The sequence below is a fragment of the Mobula birostris genome, unplaced genomic scaffold, assembly GCF_030028105.1.
Source record: "Mobula birostris isolate sMobBir1 unplaced genomic scaffold, sMobBir1.hap1 scaffold_835, whole genome shotgun sequence".
Taxonomy (NCBI): Eukaryota; Metazoa; Chordata; class Chondrichthyes; order Myliobatiformes; family Myliobatidae; genus Mobula; species Mobula birostris.
The window spans coordinates 80,045-101,252 of NW_027278552.1; the positions used below are offsets into that span (position 1 = coordinate 80,045).

The window sequence follows — 21,208 nt, forward strand, 5'->3', positions numbered from 1 at the left end:
CTGGAGTATTGTGTTCAGTTTTGGTCACCAAATTACTGGAAGGATATAAATAAGGTTGAAAGAGTGCAGAGAAGGTTTACAAGGATGTTGCCGGGACTTGAGAAACTCAGTTACAGAGAAAGGTTGAATAGGTTAGGACTTTATTCCCTGGAGCATAGAAGAATGAGGGGAGATTTGATAGAGGTATATAAAATTATGATGGGTATAGATAGAGTGAATGCAAGCAGGCTTTTTCCACTGAGGCAAGGGGAGAAAAAAACCAGAGGACATGGGTTAAGGGTGAGGGGGGAAAAGTTTAAAGGGAACATTAGGGGGGGCTTCTTCACACAGAGAGTGGTGGGAGTATGGAATGAGCTGCCAGACGAGGTGGTAAATGCGGGTTCTTTTTTAACATTTAAGAATAAATTGGACAGATACATGGATGGGAGGTGTATGGAGGGATATGGTCCGTGTGCAGGTCAGTGGGACTAGGCAGAAAATTGTTCGGCACAGCCAAGAAGGGCCAAAGGGCCTGTTTCTGTGCTGTAGTTTCCATGGTTCTATGGTATTGCTTTCAGTTCTGGTCACCCCATTACAGGAAGGGTGTGGGGGCTTTGGAGAGGGTGCAGAAGAGGTTCACTAGGATGCTGTCTGGATTAGAGAGAATGAGCTATAAGGAGAGGTTGGACAAACTTGGGTTGTTTTCTCTGGAGCGGCGGAGGCTGAGAGGAGATCTGAGAGTGGTTTGTAAGATTACGAGAGGCATAAATAGGCAAGATAACTTTCCTCTATAGGTAAAGGTGATTTCTCCAATTTCTGTTTCTTGGAGTTTTAAGGGGAACATGAGAGGATACTTCTTCACTCAGAGGGTTGTGAGAGTGTGGAATGAGCTGCCAGTGCAAGTGGTGCATACAGGTTTGATTTCAATATTTAAGAAAAGTTTGGATAGGTACATGGATGGTAGAGATATGGAGGGATATGGAGGGCTATGGTTCTGGTGTAGGTCGATGGGAGTAGGCAGTTTAAATGGTTTGGCACAGACTAGATGGGCCGGAGAGGTTTTCTATTGCTCTATGACACAGCAGGGGAGACAGACCCTTTGGCCCAACTGCCCCATGCCAATCAAGATGCTCATCTAAGCTTGACCCATTTATCCCATATGCCTCTAAATTTTTCCTATCCATGTACCTGCCCAAGTTTTAAAAAAATGCTACTCTGGCAGCTCATTCCATATACGGGCCACCCTCTGGGTGAAAAAAAGATGCCTCTCAGGTTCCTATTAAATCTCTCCCAGCACTGTTAGTGGTGCAGCCAAGCGGGACTGCTGTGGGAAGGGCTCTGAGGAAGGAGGTGTGGCGAGGAGGAAGCATCGTGGGAGGGGCGGTGAAGAGGGAGTGCTGTGGGTGGGGAGGCAAAGAGGGAGCGCTGTGATGGGGGGGTCACGGAGGGAACAATGCGGATGTGGGAGGCGAGGAGGGATCGCTGTGGTGGAAGTGATGAGGAGGTTATGCTACCTCCCTTGATTTGATGAACCTGGTATTCCCACCCACTCCCTGTCCTTTCCACTTGTGGGCTCTTGCTGTGCATATTTTAGAATCAAATCCCCAAAACGTGAATGTGTTGTACGCTACAACCCTCCGCTCCACCAGGCCTCCCTCCCTTACCGTACCTCCCGCCGCAGTCCAGTCTCACCTCCCCTCAGGCAGGGACCGCGAACTACATCTCCCGGCCTGCCTCAGCCAGTGGGTTAGGAGGCGGGGGTTAGAGCCGGGCCTGCCCTTGTCCCAGCCCCGGATGAGCTAGGTGTCGAAGCGGGAAGCCGGCGGCGATGTTGTGGCTGCGTCTGCGAGTGGCGCTGGGACCAGGCCTTGGGCTGGTGAGTGAGAGAGTGGGACCGGCCGGAGTAGGCAGCGGCACCGTGTCCCCGGGAACAGGTACAGTGTCTCCCGGGAAACGGATGCACTGTGTCCCCGGGAACAGATGCTGTGTATCCTGGGAGCCGGTACCTTACATGTTCTGGAACGATATAATGTGTCCCACGATTGGATATGTATCCCCGGGAACCGATACACCGTGTTCAGTAAATTAATACAGTGTGTCGCCTAGAACTGACACGTTGCGTGCCAATGGCTCAGCTAAGCCGAGCGGTGCCGAGTTAATGTGTTGGTTTCTGGCAACGGGTAGATTGTAATTGATGTTTGACCCTGCGTGCACGTGTGAATTGCCCGGCCGACCCTGTGTGTCCACCTGTCAGACACAAGATGGACCACTTTGACTGGACCATCAATGTGTGTGTGTGCGCGCGTGGGCTAGCATGCACGTGTGATCAAGTGTCACGCTGCCGACCGAAAGGCCTGGGCTGTGTGACAGAAAGAGAGAGAAAGAGTGCGTATGTGAGGGAGGTCGTGACCAGACAGAAACGTACTGTAAATGACCACACCGGAGCCCCACGAAACGGTGACTGTGTCTCCACCCTCCCGCCCCCTCCACAAACACTCCCCTGATTCCCCCCTCCCTCTTATTCCACCTCCACTTCCCCCTCTCTCCCTCCCCTCTCTCCCTCACTTCCTCTCCCCCGCCCCCTCGCCACGTGACCTCATCACTCCCACCCTTGCTCCACCATTGTCAGCTCCCAGCTCTGTCCCTCTTTTCCAAGACGTCTCCTAACCACTTGTTGCCATCCCTGCGTGGGGACCCCGGACAAGACTGTTGGGTGCTGGTTTCCTGTGCAGGTCAAGTGTTAGAGATACACTTGGAAACCTTCCAGTAAACTTCCTGTGGATGAGTTTGATCTGATTTAAATATAGTTTGATATAAAATATAGCCCCAAATTTTAATTATATTTACATTTTAGTTATATCTTATTTAAAATTTTAATAATAAAAATTAAACTTTAAAATAAAGTTTAGTATAATTCTGCACCTTCATGTGACCATGCATAGACATGAGATATTCCAAAATATTGGTCACAGAGACAGGGAGGGGTGTAGGGGAGGAAGGGGGTCACAGAGAGGGATGTAGGGGAGAGAGACCGGCAGAGACAGGGAGGGGTGAGGGAAGGGGTCACGGAGAGGGCTGTAGGGGAGGGAGGGGTCACAGACGGGGAGGGAGTAGGTCACATAGATGAGGAGGCATTTATGGTCCAGAGGGGTATGTAGAGATGGGATGGGGTGTTGGAGAGGGAGAGGTGTTACAGGGGCAAAAGATGTAGGGCAGAGAGTGGGGTCGCAGAGATGGGAAGGGATGTAGTGACCGTAGGAGGTCACAGAGATGGATGGAGGGCATTCACGGTGAAGGGGAGAAGTGTAGGAAAATGAGTGGGTTCACAGTGATGGAGAGGGGTTTTGTGGAGGGAGCTAGGGAGGCATTAGGAGAGTGAGGAGTTCACAGAGAAGGAGAGGGCTGCAGATGCATTTGTAACTTTCCCTTTCACAATCTCTGCCAGAGGAGAGCTGCTGATTCAGCAATTTGCCTTTAGACTCTGGAATATTTTGCCCCTTGTTATCTTATCTCCAAATGTTGTACAAACAACAGCAGCGCAATAATTCCTCCTGTATCCTGGGTCTCACTGGCAATAAGTTTGGGTGGGTGGGTGGGGGGGGGGAGACAAAGTTCAGGCTTCTGTACCTCCTGCCCGATGGGAGCTGTGAGAAGATGGGATGGCCTGGATGGTGGGGATCTCTGATGACGGATGTTGCCATCCTGTAGACACTACTGATGGTGGGGAGGGAGGGATGTGTCCGTGATGTATTGTGCCGAGTCCGCGACTCTCTACAGTTTTTGAAGTATTTGAATTGTCTTGGTGGGGATCTCTGATAATGGGCTCTAAAATTGGTTGTCAAAAGTGCCCAATGCAACACCGGCACCAACCTACCCACCATCAGGGACATGGATAGAGAAAGTTGCTGCAAAAAAGCCAGCAATATTGTGAAGGATCCCACCCACCCTGCTCATGAACTATTTGTCCCACTTGTATCAGGGAGGAGGCTATGTAGCATCCATGCCAGGACCACCAGACTCAAAAACAGTTACTTTTCCCAAGCAGTGAAACTGATCAACAAACACCTGCATCCACTAACCCACCCCTCCACACCCCAACCACCACTACTTTATCATTTTCTGACAGTCACCTTATGTACAGACACTCCTGTGCCTAGCGTCACTTTATGGACATACGATCAATCTCTGTATAGAAGCTATCTTAAATGTTTATATCTATTGTTTCCTTTATCTTATTGTGTTTTTTTGCACTGCATCAGATCCAGAGTAGCAATCATTTTGTTCTCCTTTACACTTGTGTACTGGAGAATGACATTCTATAACTAGAATCTTTGAATCTGGAATATTGATGAATAACAACCAGCCTTGGGAGGGAAATAGTCCTTGAGACAGAGAAGGTGGGAATGAGTGGTTGAGATGGAGATAGATCGGTTCTCAATGAGTAAGGGGTTTGGGGTTTGTACAAGGTTACCATCAATGCAAGGTTGCACTTACAGTCAGGTCAGAGGTATAGGATGGGGTAGCAGGACCAGTAGGACTGAGTGGCCTCATTTCATTCCTGATTCCTCTGCTCCTGCCTCACCAGTGACTGAATCTTTAGTTGTGTGTGCTCAGGAGGAACTTCTGATCTCCCAGTCTGCCTCGGGGTGGCCCGTGCACCTTGTTTTTCTACCATCACGCCACTGGGAGTGTTGAGAAGCAGGGGCACTTCGGTGTCCAAGTTCAATGATCCTCGAAGGTGGCAGCACGGGGAGATGGGATGGTGAGGGAGGGACTCTGACTTTCATTGGTTGCAGCAATGAGTACAGGCACAGAGAGGTCATGTTCCAACAATATAAAAATGTATCCATCATCAGAGATCCTCACCATCCGGGCCATCCCGTCTTCTCACAGCTCCCATCGGACAGGAGGTACAGAAGCCTGAAGTCCCACACCACCAGGCTCAGGAACAGCTACTTCCCTTCAAACATTCAGAACCAACCAGCACAACCCTGATCATTACCTCAGTACAGCAACACTAGGGACCACTTTACACTACAAAGCAACACACACAAAATGCTGGAGAACTCAGCAGGCCAGACAGCATCTATGGAAAAGAGTAAACAGTAATTGTGTTCTTGCAAAAATTGTGTGTAATTTCTGTATAGTGTGTATTTTTTTTCTTGTGAATGTTGTGTATCTTATACTCTGTGCCTGTGACACTGCTCCAATTAAGTTTTTCATTGTACTTGTGCACACATGGACACTAAAGATTTAAAGATTAATTTTATCTGTCACATGTACAATGAAGCATACAATGAAATGCATCATTTTGAGTCAAATCAAATCAACAAGAATGGCACTGGTGAATTGGAGGGTGTCGATATAGCATGCTCACAACTGACTGACCTTAATGCATACGTCTTTAGACTATGGGAGGAAACCGGAACACCCGGAGGAAATCCATGCGGTCACAGGGAGAAGGTACAAACTCCTCACAGACGGCAGCAGAAATTGAAACCCAATCGGTGATTACTAGTGCTGCAAAGTGTTATGTTAACCGCTACAACCTACAGTCCTTTGTGCATGTGATAATGAACTCAATTTTGAGAATCAGAATCAGGTTTACTATCACCAGCATGTGACATGAAATTTGTTAACTTAGCAGCAGCAGTTCAATGCAATACATAATCTAGCAGAGAAAAAAAAATATATAAGCAAGTAAATCAATTGCATATATTGAATAGATTTTTTAAAATGTGCAAAAACAGAAATACTGTCATTAAAAAGTAAAGTGAGGTAGTGTCCAAAGATTCAGTGTCTATTTAGGAATCGGATGGCAGAGGGGAAGAAGCTGTTCCTGAATCGCTGAGTGTGCGCCTTCAGGCTTCTGTACCTCCTACCTGATGGTAACAGTGAGAAAAGGGCATGCCCTGGGTGCTGGAAGTCCTTAATAATGGATGCTGCCCTTCTGAGACACCGCTCCCTAAAGATATCCTGGGTACTTTGTACGCTAGTGCCCAAGATGGAGCTGACTAGATTTACAACCTTCTGCAGCTTCTTTCGGTCCTGTGCAGTAGCCCCTCCATACCAGACAGTGATGCAGCCTGTCAGAATGCTCTCCACGGTACAATCATAGAATTTTTTGAGTGTATTTGTTGACATGCCAAATCTCTTCAAACACCTAGCTGCTGTCTTGCCTTCTTTATAACTGCATCAATGTGTTGGGACCAGGTTAGATCCTCAGAGATCTTGACACCCAGGAACTTGAAACTGCTCACTCTGTCTACTTCTGATCCCTCTATGAGGATTGGTATGTTCTCCTTCGTCTTACCTTTCCTGAAGTCCACAATCAGCTCTTTCGTCTTACTGATGTTGAGTGCCAGGTTGTTGCTGTGACACCACTCCACTAGTTGGTATATTTCACTCCTATTTTAGCTATGACCTCAGCTGTACCATGGTTTGGTTCCCACACTACAGGGAGGGTGTGACAGAGCAGGAGAGGGTATAGAAGGAGATTCACTAGGACCTTGCCCAGGATTGAGTGTTTCAGTCACAGAGAGGGAGTGGGATAGACTTGGTCTATTTCCCCTGGAGCAGAGGAAGTTAAGGGGGCAATGTTGACTGACGTATGTAACATTATGTAGGTAGATAACATACAAGATGTTGGTGAGGACAAATTTGTTGTATTGTGTGCAGTTCTGGTCACCTATCAACAGGAAAGATATCAATAAGATTGAAAGAGTGCAGAGAAAATTTACAAGGATGTTGCCAGGACTTGAGGACTTGGGTCACAGGGAAAGGTTGAATCGGTTCGGACTTTATTCCCTGGAGCACGGAAGAATAAGGGGAGATTTGAGAGAGGTATACAAAATTGTGAGGGGTATAGACAGGGTAAATGCAAGCAGGCTTTTTCCACTGAGGTTGTGTGAGACTCCAACTGGAGGTCATACTCTTGGTTTCGGGTTAGAGCTGAAATATTTAAGGGGACCCTCTTCACTCAGAGGGTGGTGAGAATGCAGAGGTGGTGGATGTGGGTTTGGATAGTTACATGAAAGGGAGGATTTTGGAAGGTTATGGTCCAGGTTGATGGGACTTGACAGATCAGGCCAACAAAGTGTAGGCTGAAGGACTGGTTCTGTGCTGTGGTACCCTATGACTCAGCGTGTCAAGTCTGCTCCCCTATTCAATCACAGCTGCTTTTTCTCACAACCTCACCGACCCTTCATTTTCCCTATAACCCTTCCGCCCCTCACCAATCAAGAACCTGTCGATCTCCACCTCCATTACCCCCCCCCCCATTGCAATGAATCACCACCCTCTGGCTGAAGAAATACCTCCTTGTCCCAGTTCCAAAGGATGTCCCTTCACTCTGAGGCTGTGCCCTCAAATCATGGGTTCTCCTACTCCACGTCTGCTCTCTCCAGGCCTTTCAATATCTGGGAAGTTTCTATGAGATCCCCTCCTCTTTCGTCCTTCTGAACTCCATCAAGTACAGATGTAAAGATATCAAACGTTCCTCGTACGTCAAGCCTTTCATTCCCAGGGTTGTTCTTGTGAAGCTCCTCTGGAGCCTATCTGGGAACAACACATCCTTGCTGAGATACAGTGTCCAAAACTGCTCAAAATATGCCAAATGTGCTCTGACCAAAGCCTTACAAAGCCTCAGCTTTATACACCCTTGCTTTTATATTCTAGTCCTCTCAAAATGAATGCTAACATTATATTTGCCTTCCCAATGACTTTCTTTCCTTATTCATAGGTCACTGAAGGTCATAAGACATAGGAGCAGAATTAGGCCATTTGGCCCAGCAAATTTACTCATGATTCAATCATGGCTGATTTACTTTCCCTCTTTACCCCATTCTCCTACCTTCTTCCCATAACTTTTGACACACTAATCAAGAACCTATCAACATCTGCTTTGAATGTATCCAATGACTTGGCCTCCACAGCTACCTGTGACAATGAATTCCACAGATTCACCACCCTGTGGGTTAAAGAAATTCTTCCTCTTCTCTTTCTAAAGGGACGACTTTGTATTCTGTGGCTCTGCCCTCTGATCCTGGACTTTCCCACTTTTTACAAACGTGCTTTCCACTTCCACTTTATCTCGGCCTTTCATTCCCAGCATCATTCTTATAAACCTCTCAACCCTCTCCAATACCAATACGTCCTTTCTTAGGTATGGAGCCCAGAATGTGGAGGTGTGGTTTGTGAGGTAGAATTCAAGAGATTGTCAAACCTTCCCCACTTTCCTGAGGGAAGAGCTTTATTGAAAGTGAATCTCCTCAGAGTTGAGAGAGAGGCAGAAGATGTTGTAATCCCCCACAATCAATAAGGGTTGAAGTACACGACACACCAAGTTCCCAGGCACCACTTCCAAAATAATTGACCTTTCATCTGTGTGCAAAACAGTTCTGAACATTGACCCAACCACATCCTAGCGTCACAGAAACAGGCCCTTTGGCCCAACATGTGTCTACTGACTTCTTTGCCTACCTAAACTGAGCTGCCCCCATTTGGACCCTGTCCTTCTACCCCTTTAACCCTCTTCCCTCTCACCTCAAACCTATCCCCTCTTATTTCTGACACCCCATTACAGGAAGGGTGTGGGGGCTTTGGAGAGAGTGCAGAAGAGGTTCACCAGGATGCTGCCTGGATTAGAGGGCGTGAGCTATTAGGAGAGGCTAGACAAACTTGGGTAGTTTCCTCTGGAGCGCGGAGACTGAGAGGTGAGCTGATAGAGGTTGATAAGATTACCTCTCAAGTCCCCTTGGATAGAGTAGACAGACAATATCTTTCTCCCAGAATGGAAATGTCTAATAGGGGAGAGTATGCACTTAAAGTGAGAGGGGGAAAGTTCAAAGCAGATGTGAGGGGTTAATCTTTTACACAGAGAGTGGTAGGTGCTTGGAATGTGCTGCGTGGGGTGGTGGTGAAGGCAGATATGACAGAGGCATTTAAGAGGTTCTTAGATAAACAAATACCGGCCAGTGGTGTAGTGGCATCAGCACCAGACTTCGAGGCCAGTGGTCCGGGGTACAAATCTGGCCAGCTCCTTGCACGCTTTCCGTCTGTGCTGGGTTGAGTCTCGAGCCACCTGATGCACCACAAGGCACGGAGAGGAATTTTTTTTAGATAAGCTTATGGTTGTGCAGGGAGTGGAGGGATATGGATATCGTGTGGGCAGAAGGGAGCAGTTTAGTTTGGCATTTAATTTCTAGTTTACTTAGTTTGGCACAACATTGTGAGCTGAGAATCAAAGTTGAGCTCATTGTCATGCACGCAAGTACTTGGATGCACAAGTACAATGAAAATACAAAAAAATTGTAAGGTCAGATTTATTCCCCTCCATAGATGCTGCCTGATGTGCTGAGTTCCTCCAGCATTTTGTGTCTCGTGCAATAAAAACTTGCTTGCAACAGCATCACAGGCACATAGCATCAGAGACACAACATTCACAGGAAAAACATGAAGTATACCCAATTTTGAATGCCAGGGGTGGTTGCTTTACCGAGGCAGTGAGAAGTACAGAAAAGCAGGTCACCCCTCAGTCTCCTTCGCTCCAGGGAGAACAAGACCAGCCTGTGCAATTTCTTCCTGTTAATGAAGTTCTCCAATCCAGGGCAACACCCTGCTGAATCTCCTCTGCTCCCTCTACAGCGTGTTGAAGGGTCACCCCCTTCCTGTCACGTGACGACTACAACTGTGCACAGAAACCTCTCAAGTGTGGCCTAAACAGTGTTTGATAAAGTTGCAATGTGGTTATAATTCTGCAGTGTAAATGATAACCTTGTTCCAATCACAGCCTTGTACCCTAGTGAATGTCCCAGCCTCTTTGTCACATGAATGAGTTCACTCTTTGACATCATGTGAGAACACTTCAGTGTGAATGAATATTCAAGGTTTTTAGTATGCTGCCAGTGTCTGCACAGGTAGATCCCATGCAGAGTCCTGATTCCCTGTCGAGTGGGGGAGGCCAGGGATTCTGCTGAGAATGTTTCTTCCCTGACAACTCTCCCTCCCCCCCCTGCAACTCTCCCTCCCCCCCCACTCTCCCTCCCTCTCTCTCTCTTCTCTCTCCCTCTCGTGTGGGAGCTGAGGATGGGAGGGGTGTACACAGAGACGGAATAGGGGAGCAGAGAGGGGGGAGGAGGGACTGATGGGGGAGTGAGGATTGGGTTTTGGAAGAGATGGCAAAGGAGGGGTGAGGGAGCAGGGATATGGAGGAGCAGAAAAAGGGAGAGAGGAAGGAGTGGGTGACAAGTAGAGGCAAGGTTGGAGGAAGAAGCAGGAAATAAAGGGTGGAGGAGAGAAGGAGAGGGGGCAGAAGGGAGGGAGAAGCTGCTGGAAGAGACGAGAGAGGTGCAAGATGGAGAGAGTGGGGAGGCAGGTGAGAAAATGCGAACAGTTACTCCCCACCCTAACCCTGATAGGCCTACGGTATCAGTGGGTTAATCAGCTGCTCACTTGTGTGGGTGCAGGAAAAGAATCTGGGAGAATTGAATGGAAAGGGATTGGCATGGATGGGAGGTTAGCACAGACTCGATGGGCTGAAGGGCCTGTTTCCCTGCTGTTTCACTCTACTCATTGCAGATATTTGGAGAGAGCCCATAACTTCAGTGTGAGAGTGATCTTGGAGTAGGTTAAAAAGTCAGCATAGCATCATGAGCTGAAAGGTTTGTACTGTTCTATGTTCCATGAAAATCAAGTTTATTGTCACACAAGTCCCTGTATGCACGAGTGCAATGAAAAACTTACAGCAGCTTCACAGGCACAGAGCATCAGAGACACACTATTCAGAAGGAAAATATAAATCAAACTTAAATTATACACAATTTTTCCAAGAAAGAACACAATTTGAACAAAGAGTCCATTGTAGTACAGAGTGGTCACAGTGTTGCTGTACTGAGGTAATGATCAGGGTTGTGCCAGTTGGTTCAGGAACCGAATGTTTGAAGGGAAGTAGCTGTTCCTGGTGTGGGACTTCAGGCTTCTGTACCTCCTGCCCGATGGGAGCTGTGAGAAGATGGGATGTCCCGGATGGTGGGGATCTCTGATGATGGACGTTGCCTTCCTGAGGCAGCACCTCCTGTAGACACTACCGATGGTAGGGAGGGAGGGATGTGTCCGTGATATATTGGGCAGAGTCCACGACTCTCTGCAGCTCTACAATAAGTAGTTAAAGTTGCCCACACATCACTGGCACCAGTCTATCCACTCTCCATTCTGGGGAGTATATTGTGCTATATAGGATTGCTTTTATATTTATTGTGTTTGTTTTGTTGTTTTTTATTGTATTCTTTATTCTTCTTGTGTTTTCTAAGCTGCATTGAAACTGGAGTAACAATCTTTTTGTTCTCCCTGCCCGTGTACTGACAAATGACAATAAACAATCTTGAATCTTCTTACATTCCTGTGCATTCGAATTGCTGTACCAGACCGTGATGCAACCAGTCAGGACATTTCCAACAGTACATCTGTAGCAGTTTGTTAAAAGTGTTTGGTGTCAAGATGGACCTCCTCAACCTCCTCGATGGGCTGAATGGCAGTGGAGAGAAGTTATGGGCATAGGCTATTGTTGTGTTCACAGACCTGGTGGTGTGGGACACAGAGGAGAATTTTACATCTCAAACTGCCGATGAGATTTGTTACTAAATGGCAGGGATTTTTTATTTATTTGTGATGGTGTTTAATCTGCAGACCCTGGCAGTGGGTGATTTATCCTCTGTCAGGATGTGGGAACAGAATGAATCGCATTAAGGATTTGACAAGTTTAGAGTGGGAATCTGATGAACTGGAATTGCACTGAGGCAGGGTCCCTGCCGTGCGATTCCTGCCTGTCTCCCCGTCAGCTGGGAGGTGCGAGGAAGGTGGGAAGGAATTGCCTGAAATCCAGAACACAGAACAATACTGGTCCTTGGGCCCTTGATTTATGTCGACCTTTTAACCTACTCCGAGATCAATCTAACCCTTCCCTCTCGCATTGCCCTCCAACTCAGAACTGTTCACCCTTCCACAGTACCTCTCTGGGGAGAGAAAGAATGTGGGGGGAGAGCATTCCCAGAGAAGGAATTCCCCTCCTCATTTCCATCCGAAGGCTCCTCACCACTTATTCTGAAACGATATCACCCTCCCCCCATCCCACCCCCCTCATTCTGGATTCCACACCCCCTCCCCACCCTGTCCAGCACTCCCCTAACCCCAGAACCTAATGTTTCCAACCATGTTGCCTCTCATTCCTCCAAAGCCCTCAATGGGTGCAGGTCCCCATGTGTCAATCTGTTTCCCAACTTACCCCCACCCCACTGTAACCCCCAGTAATTGAACCGGGGAATCTACTCCACACTGACCCCCAATGGGAGGACAGACAATCCCTACTAGAGTCTCACAGCATAGAAACAGACCCTTCGGCACAACCACTTCCTGCTGACCTAGAGTCTCAGGACCATCCTCTTAAATCTCCTTTGCACTCTTTCTAGCTTAATGGCATCTTTCCTATAGCAGGATGACCAAAACAGAACAGAATATTTCCAGTGCGGCCTAACCAACATCTTGTACAACCGCAAAATAACGTCCCAACTCCTGTACTCAGTGCCCTGACTGATGAAGGCCAGTGTGCCGAACCACCCTGTCTACCTGTGACACCACTTTCAGGGAGCCATGGACCTGTAACCATAGGTGCCCCTGTTTTACAACACAATCCAGGGCCCTCCTGAAAGGAGACCAGAACTGTAGACAATGCTCTAGACGTGGGCTCACGGAGAGGTCCCAACTTCTGAAGTCCTAACACCCCTTGGAATAAAGCAATAGCTGTCAAGTTATCTCCTACCTCCCCCCAATACCCTCACCTGTCCATCTCTCTTTCTCCTCTTCCCTCCCTTCATCCTTCCCCCAACCCCCTCATCTTAGTCCTACGTACAATCCCAGGAGTTGAGGTCTGAGGAGAATTTATGGAAGGTGTGATCCAGGGATGTGGAACACCCCACTCAGGGAGGTTCTCTCTACCCCCACCCCCGTATAGTGAAAAGTGTGACATTGTGATACTCCCCTCACTGGCAAGCTCCCTGATGTTCCAGGAATATTTCTGGGGGTGGGGGGGGGGGAGGAGTCCTTGTCAAAAGAAGGCAGGTATGTCAGAGTCCCTACTTTCATAGGAGGTTGGCTTGTCACCAAACTTCTGCAGATGTACTGTCGGAAGTGTCCTGACTGTTTGTATCACGGTCTGATGAGGCAATTCAAACACACGGGAATGTAGGAAGCTGCAGAGAGTAGCAGACTCTGCCCTATAAATATATCACAGATACATCCCTCCCTCCCCACCCAGTTTTCCTCTCAGACCCTCCCACTCACTCAGTTTCTCCATCCATTCTCCTTCCCTCTCTCTCCAAGCCCTGCTTCGCCATCTCTCCGTCCCCTGCTCTCCCCTCCACTTTTACCATACCTTGTCCCATTCCTCCCTCTCTCCCCTTGTCCATATCTCTCTCCCACCATCCCTCCCTTTCCCACCTCCCCACTCAGTTCCCAGTTGGAGATTCCACACTGTCTCCGGAGATCCAGCAGGACAGGCAGCATCTCTAGGAAGAGGTACAGTCGGCGTTTCGGGCCGAGACCCTTCGTCAGGACTAACTGAAGGAAGAGACAAATTTCTTACTAGCTCTTCCTTCAGTTCGTCTTGACGAAGGGTCTCGGCCCGAAATGTCGACTGTATCTCTTCCTAGCGATGCTGCCTGGCCTGCTGCGTTCACCAGCAACTTTGATGTGAGTTGCTTGAATTTCCAGCATCTGCAGAATTCCGGAGATCTAGGGCTGGATTTCCTGCAGTTTTGTGGGAAAGCCGGGAACCTTGTGCTCAGGCTCTGCACACATAATCCCAACTCACACTTACACTTACTTACACACACACACACACACACACACACACACACATCCCTAAACCGCCAGTCTTTGTACTCCTTCCCACCATCAGTGCGGTGGGAGGGGCGGCGAGGAGGGAGCGTTGCAATATGGATATGCGTTTTTATACACACACACACACAGAGAAATGAAACACAAGCACAGACACACAGGCAGACAGAGGAAATCACACACACACACACACAGATAGACAACACACTCACAGACAACACAAACTGTCACTGACCCCTGGGCCGTGCCCACACTGGTTGTACTCACAATATGGCCTCAATCATGTCCATCCCCATCTCCACACAGCAGTGAGCATGATCGGCTCGAGCTTCAGGGAGCCCAGACACACAGTAGTAACAGTCACCCAAAATCTTAATCCTCAAACAGTGGTTCTCCTGAAGGGCAGGAGGCAAGGAGAAGGATTAGAGGGGGCGTGGAGAGAGGGGCTTACAACCCAATGGGCAGGAGGGTAGGACTGTTTGTATCACGGTCTGATACAGCAATTCAAACGCACAGGAATGTAAGAAGCTGCAGAGAGTCGTGGACTCAGCTCAATACATCATGGACACATCCCTCCCTCCCCACCATCAGTAGTGTCTACAGGAGGTGCTGCCTCAGGAAGGCAACGTCCATCACCAGCGATCCCCTCCATCCGGGCCATCCCATCTTCTCACAGCTCCCATCGGACAGGAGATACAGAAGCCTGAAGTCCCACACCGCCAGGTTCAGGAACAGCTACGTCCCTCAACAATTAGTTTCCTGAACCAACCAGCACAACCTTGATTACCACCTCAGTGCAACAACTCTGTGACCAGTTTGCACTGAAATGGACTTTGATTTTGTTCTAATTGTATTCTATCTTGTAAAAATTGTCTATTATTTGTTTAATTTATGTTTCCTTGTGAATGTTGTGTCTCTGATGCTCTGTGCCTGTGATGCTGCTGTAAGTAAGCTTTTCATTGCACCTGTACACACAGCGACTTGTACAGGTGACAATAAATTCAACTCTGACTTTGGCCTCCTTTGCAGAGAGAGGGTGGGATAATGAGTTATCCATCTCATTGGCACCATGGGACCACCCGTTCTGGCTGAACTTGAATCAGGGCTCTGCGTGGGATCTTCCTTTGTAGACATTGGCAGCAGGCTAAAAAGTTGAAATATTTATTCACACTGAAGTGATCTCACATGATGTCAAAGACTGAACTCATTCATGTGACAAAGGGAGCTTTATTAACGGGAAGAAATCGCACAGGTTCTCCCTAGAGCGAAGAAGGCTGAGGAGTGACTTGTTTTTCTACACTTCTCACTGTCTCAGTGAAGCAGCCAGAATAATCAAAAACCCCACCCACACCGGACATTCTCTCTTCTCCCCCTCCCATCGGGCAGAGGATACAAAAGCCTGAAAGCACGATCCACCAGGCTCAAGGACAGATTCTACCCCACTGTTATCAGACTTTTGAATGGGCCTCATACGATAAAATGGACTGTTAACTTCATAATCTGCCTCATTGTGACCCTTGCACCTTATCATTTACCTGGACTGCACTTTCTCTGAAACTGTGACACTTTATTCTGCATTCTGTTATTGTTTTACCTTGTTCTACCTCAATACACTGTGTAATGATCTAATCTGTGTGAACAGTATGGAAGACAAGTTTTTCACTCTATCTCAGTACATGTGACGATAATAAACCAATTCTAGTGTTAGAGGTATTATACTATAGCATAGTACATGTGCTAATGGTCTATTATTGCCACATGTACAAAGATACAGTAAAAATTTGTGTAGTTCTGGAACAATTACTTCCCTTTGACCATAAACACAAGAGTTTTTGCAGATGCTGGAAATCTAGAACACACACAAAATGCTGGAGGAACTCGGCCGAGATCTTTCATCAGATCTGGAAAGGAAGCGGGGCAGCAATGTGTGGAGGGGGACGAGTACAAACTGTTAGGTGATAGGTGAGACTAGGTGGGTGGGTGGTGGAGCGGGGGTCAAAGTAAGAAGCTGGGAGGGGACAGGTGAAGTGCTGAAGAAGAAGGATTCTGATAGGAGGAGTGGACTATGGGAGAAAGTAAAAGAGGAGTTGGGCAGGTGAGGAGAAGAGAAGGGGTGAGAGGGGGAGGGAGGCAAAATTACCAGAAGGTGGAAAAGTCGATGTTTATGTTTATGGCTACCTGGATGGAATATGAGGTGTTGCTCCTCCAACCTCATTGTGACAGACAAGGAGGCCATGGGCTGACATGTCGGATCAGGAATGGGGATAGGAATTAAAATGGTTAGCCACCAGGAAATCCTACCTTGGTGGGTGGAGCAAAAGTGCTCGATGGAGCGGACCCCACTCTACGTCGGGTCTCAGCGGTGTAGAGGAGGCCACACCAACTGCACCAGATACAGAAGACGACCCCAACAGACTTGCAGGTTAAGTGTTGCCTGACCTGGAAGGACTGTTTGGGGCCCGAAGTGGTGGTGAGGGAGGAGGTGAATGGGCAGGGCTGATTGCAACGATAAGTGCCAGGAGGGAGATCAGTGGCGAGGGACAAATGAAGTCACACAGAGAGCAATCCCTACAGTTGGCCAAGTGTGGAGGGAGGGAAAGATGGTCTTTGTGGTAGGATCCTGTTCAAGATGGCAGAAGTTGTGCTGGATGCGGAGGCTCGTAGGGTGGTAGGTAAGGACAAGAGGAACTCTATCCCTGTTATGGCTTTGGGAAGGTGGGGTGAGGGCAGATATGTGGGAAACAGAGGAGATGTGGGTGAGGGGAGCATCAATGGTAGTGGAAAGGATGTGCCATTCTTTGAAGAAGGAAATCATGTCAGATGTTCTGGAATGAAAAGCGTTTTTTTTGTTCTAACTGTGTTCTTTTTTGTGACTGTGCTGGAGGGGGAACAGAGGGAGATCCACAAGCATGTTGTCTAGACTGGAGGACTTTAGATACAGGAGCAATCAGCCAGGCTGAGACTTTTCCCTGGAGCAAAAGAGGCTCAGGGGAGACCTGGTAGATGTTTATAAGATTATAAGTGAACTGGGTAGGGAATCAGAATCAGATTTATTATCACTGACTTATATGATGTGAAATTTGTTATTTTGCAGCAGCAGCTCAGTGCAAAGACATAAAAATCTATAGATTACAAAAATAAATACAGTGCCTTGTAAAAGTATTCTGCCCCAACCCTTTGATCACATAAATGAGTATTACAACCAGAGATTTTGATCAATTTAATGGAGAATATTTATTTGTGAGTCACATGCTCCATTTTTCACAGTAGAGCCAGAAAAAAACAGGGAAAATTGTAAAGCATGAAAAACTAAAAACTCAAAACCAAAATGTCAGCAGTTTAAAAGTATTCATCCCCCTTTGCTCAGTATTAGTTGAACCACCTCTCACAGCTATTACAGCCAGTAGTCTTTTCAGATAAGTCTCTTATCAACTTTGCAGAATGTAATGGAGCAAGATTTGCCCATTCCTCCTTGCAAAATTGCTCAAACTGTGCCGGGTTAGTTGGGGAGCGGCAGTGGACAGCAATCTTGAGGTCTTGCCAGAGATGTTCGATCAGGTTAAGGTCAGGACTCTGACTGGGCCACTGAAAGGACATCAATTTTCTTCATTTGAAGCCACACCATGGTTGCTCTGACAGTGTGCTTTGGGTCATTGTCCTACTTCTTGCCCAGTTTAAGCTTTTTGGCAGAGGCCAACAGGTTTTTAACCAGGGTCTGTCTGTATTTATCAGCATTTCCCATCAATCCTGATCAGATTTCCAGTCCCTGCTGCTGAAAAACATCCCCACAGCATTGATGCTATCTCCACCGTACTTTACAGTAGGGATGGTGTTACCTGGCTGATGTGCCACACAGATTTGGATTTATGCCACATGTACTGCTAGAACCTTAGTGGAACTTTTTGGCCTCAACACTAAGCAGTATTTGGTGGTGGTGTTGATAGTATAAAAGGTTGTTGTAGGTTACAATGGGACATCGACAGGGTTCAGAGCTGGGCTGAGAAGTGGCAGATGAAGTTCACCCAGAAAAGTGTGAGTGATTCACTTTGGAAGGGCAACCTCAAAGGCAGAATACAGGGTTACTGGAGGGATTCTGACCAGTGTGTAGAAACAGAGGGGATCTTGGGGTCCATGTCCAGAGATCACTCAAAGGTACTGCACACGTTCATAAGGTGATGGTGTGTTGGCCTTCGTTAGGAGACAGAGTTTGAGCCATGAGGTAATGTTGCAGCTCCATAAAACTCGGGTTAGACCACATTTGTGTTCATCTCATTATAGGAAGGATGTGGAAGCTTCAGAGAGAGTGAAGAGTAGATTTACCAGGTGCTGTCTGGACTAGAGAGCATGACTTATGAGAATAGGTTAAGTGAGCGAGGGCTTTTCTCTTTGGAGTGAAGGAGTACAACAAAGTAGATTGTGAGACTGATTCCATCTTACGTACAAGAGGTCCTTCCAAGAGTGTGTTAACAGTAGGGTAGGAACTGTCCTCGAGCCTGGTGGTACATGCTTTCAGGTTTAGAGAGGTTCTGTCAAGACCCACGGGGTTCAGAGATGTTCCAATCCCTTCACACTCGCTCTTCCTAAACCCCAGGTACACAATCCCCCTGCTGTCTGACCATTCCTCATGAGACAACCTACCCGTTCCAGGGGTGAGTCCAGTAAACCTCTCAATGGCTCCCAATACATCAAAGTCCAACCCTGAGGCATGGAAAAACAGAGGGAGAAGAAGAGTGAGAGAGGAGGGATGGAGAGAGAGTAAAGGAGAAGGAATGAGAAAGGAGAGGGAAAGAGAGAGAAGGAGTAAGCGAGGGAGAGAGAGAGAGAAACAGGAGGGGCTGAGAGATGAGGTGAAGTGGCGCAGGAGGAACAGAGCGATGGCAAACAGAAGGGAGCAGTAAGAGAGATGAATGAGAGACGAGTGACGGAGATGCCGTGTGAGGGAGGAAGGGAAAAAAAGAGAGAAGAGAAAAAGGGACAAGGAGAGAGGGGGTAAAGGAGGAGAGAGAGGAGTGAGCGAGACAACTGAGAGAGGAGGGATGGAGAGAGTAAAGGAAGAGAAAGTGGGAAAAGGAGAAGGAAAGGGGAGGGAGGGAGATGAAAAAGGGATAGGTAAGGGGGAGGAGGAAGGGAGAGAGAGGGAAGAAGAAATTTCAAAATAGAGATGGAGGGAGACACAAAAGGAGAAAGAAAGTTAGAGAGAGAGAGGAACAAGGGAGAGTGAAGAGACTGTCGGGCGAATCAATGGATTCACCCAGGTGATCACTCACACTGACAGGAGCCAGAACACCATTTAGCTGAGAGGTTTGCAGAGGAAATATGTGCTGCCTGCTGATAGCAATCTCCCTGTTCATCTCTCATCATCACCAATCACTGCCTGACCTAACCCCCCCCCCCACCACACACACCCCGGGAGCCTGACAGATCATCAACTGTTATGCATCCTCTATCCAACAAAGACAGAAACATCCACAAACATGCAGAGCGAATGCAGAAACACCCCATCTATCCAGACGATACTAACCATCCCAGTGATTCCCAATATTTTTATTCCCCTTAACCTCCCCAACACCCGGTGATTTCCAACATCCCCATTCAGTGTCCCCATTAACCACCCCAACACCCGGTTATTTCCAACGTCCCCATTCAGTCTCCCCATTAACCTCCCCAACACCCGGTGATTTCCAACGTCCCCATTCAGTCTCCCCCTTACGCTCCCCAACACCCGGTGATTTCCAACGTCCCCATTCAGTGTCCCCATTAACCTCCCCGACACCCAGTGATTTCCAACGTCCGCATTAACCTCCCCAACACCCGGTGATTTCCAACATCCCTATTCACTCTCCCCCTTAACCTCCCCAACACCCGGTGATTTCCAACGTCCCCATTCAGTCTACCCCTTACCCTCCCAAACACCTGGTGATTTCCAACGTCCCCATTCAGTCTCCCCATTAACCTGCCCAACACCCGGTGATTTCCAACATCCCTATTCACTCTCCCCCTTAACCTCCCCAACACCCGGTGATTTCCAACGTCCCCATTCAGTCTCCCCAACACCCGGTGATTTCCAACGTCCCCATTCACTCTCCCCATTAACCTCCCCAACACCCGGTGATTTCCAACGTCCCCATTCAGTCTCCCCAACACCCGGTGATTTTCAGTGTCCCCCATAACCTCCCCAACACCCAGTGATTTCCAAAGTCCCCATTCAGTGTCCCCCTTAACCTCCCCAACACCCAGTGATTTCCAACATCCCTATTCACTCTCCCCCTTAACCTCCCCAACACCCGGTGATTTCCAACGTCCCCATTAACCTCCCCACCACTCGGTGATTTCCAATGTCCCCATTCAGTCTCCCCCTTACCCTCCCCAACACCCGGTGATTTCCAACGTCCCCATTCAGTATCCCCATTAACCTCCCCGACACCCAGTGATTTCCAACGTCCGCATTAACCTCCCCAACACCCGGTGATTTCCAACATCCCTATTCACTCTCCCCCTTAACCTCCCCAACACCCGGTGATTTCCAACGTCCCCATTCAGTCTCCCCCTTACCCTCCCAAACACCTGGTGATTTCCAACGTCCCCATTCAGTCTCCCCATTAACCTGCCCAACACCCGGTGATTTCCAACATCCCTATTCACTCTCCCCCTTAACCTCCCCAACACCCGATGATTTCCAACGTCCCCATTCAGTCTCCCCCTTACCCTCCCAAACACCCGGTGATTTCCAACGTCCCCATTCAGTCTCCCCATTAACCTCCCCAACACCCGGTGATTTCCAACGTCCCCATTCAGTGTCCCCCTTAACCTCCCCAACACCCGGTGATTTCCAATGTCCCCATTCAGTCTCCCCCTTACCCTCCCAAACACCCGGTGATTTTCAACGTCCCCATTCAGTGTACCCCTTAACCTCCTCAACACCCGGTGATTTCCAATGTCCCCATTCAGTCTCCCCCTTACCCTCCCAAACACCCGGTGATTTTCAACATCCCCATTCAGTCTCCCCAACACCCGGTGATTTCCAACGTCCCCATTCAGTCTCCCCATTAACCTCCCCAACACTCGGTGATTTCCAACGTCCCCATTCAGTGTCCCCATTAACCTCCCCGACACCCAGTGATTTCCAACGTCCGCATTAACCTCCCCAACACCCGGTGATTTCCAACATCCCTATTCACTCTCCCCCTTAACCTCCCCAACACCCGGTGATTTCCAACGTCCCCATTCAGTCTCCCCCTGACCCTCCCAAACACCTGGTGATTTCCAACGTCCCCATTCAGTCTCCCCATTAACCTGCCCAACACCCGGTGATTTCCAACATCCCTATTCACTCTCCCCC

At 48.3% G+C, this 21,208-nt stretch overlaps 1 protein-coding gene across 1 annotated transcript in view; it reads left to right on the top strand.

The window, feature by feature from the left end:
* Nucleotides 1-1,745: 1,745 nt before the first annotated feature.
* shmt2 (serine hydroxymethyltransferase 2 (mitochondrial)) overlaps nucleotides 1,746-21,208 on the top strand; it is a 66,396-nt gene continuing 46,933 nt past the window's right edge. The window contains exon 1 of the mRNA XM_072250936.1: nucleotides 1,746-1,855. Coding sequence (XP_072107037.1) covers nucleotides 1,808-1,855 — 48 coding nt within the window. The 5' untranslated portion in view covers nucleotides 1,746-1,807. The remainder of the gene's footprint in view (nucleotides 1,856-21,208) is intronic.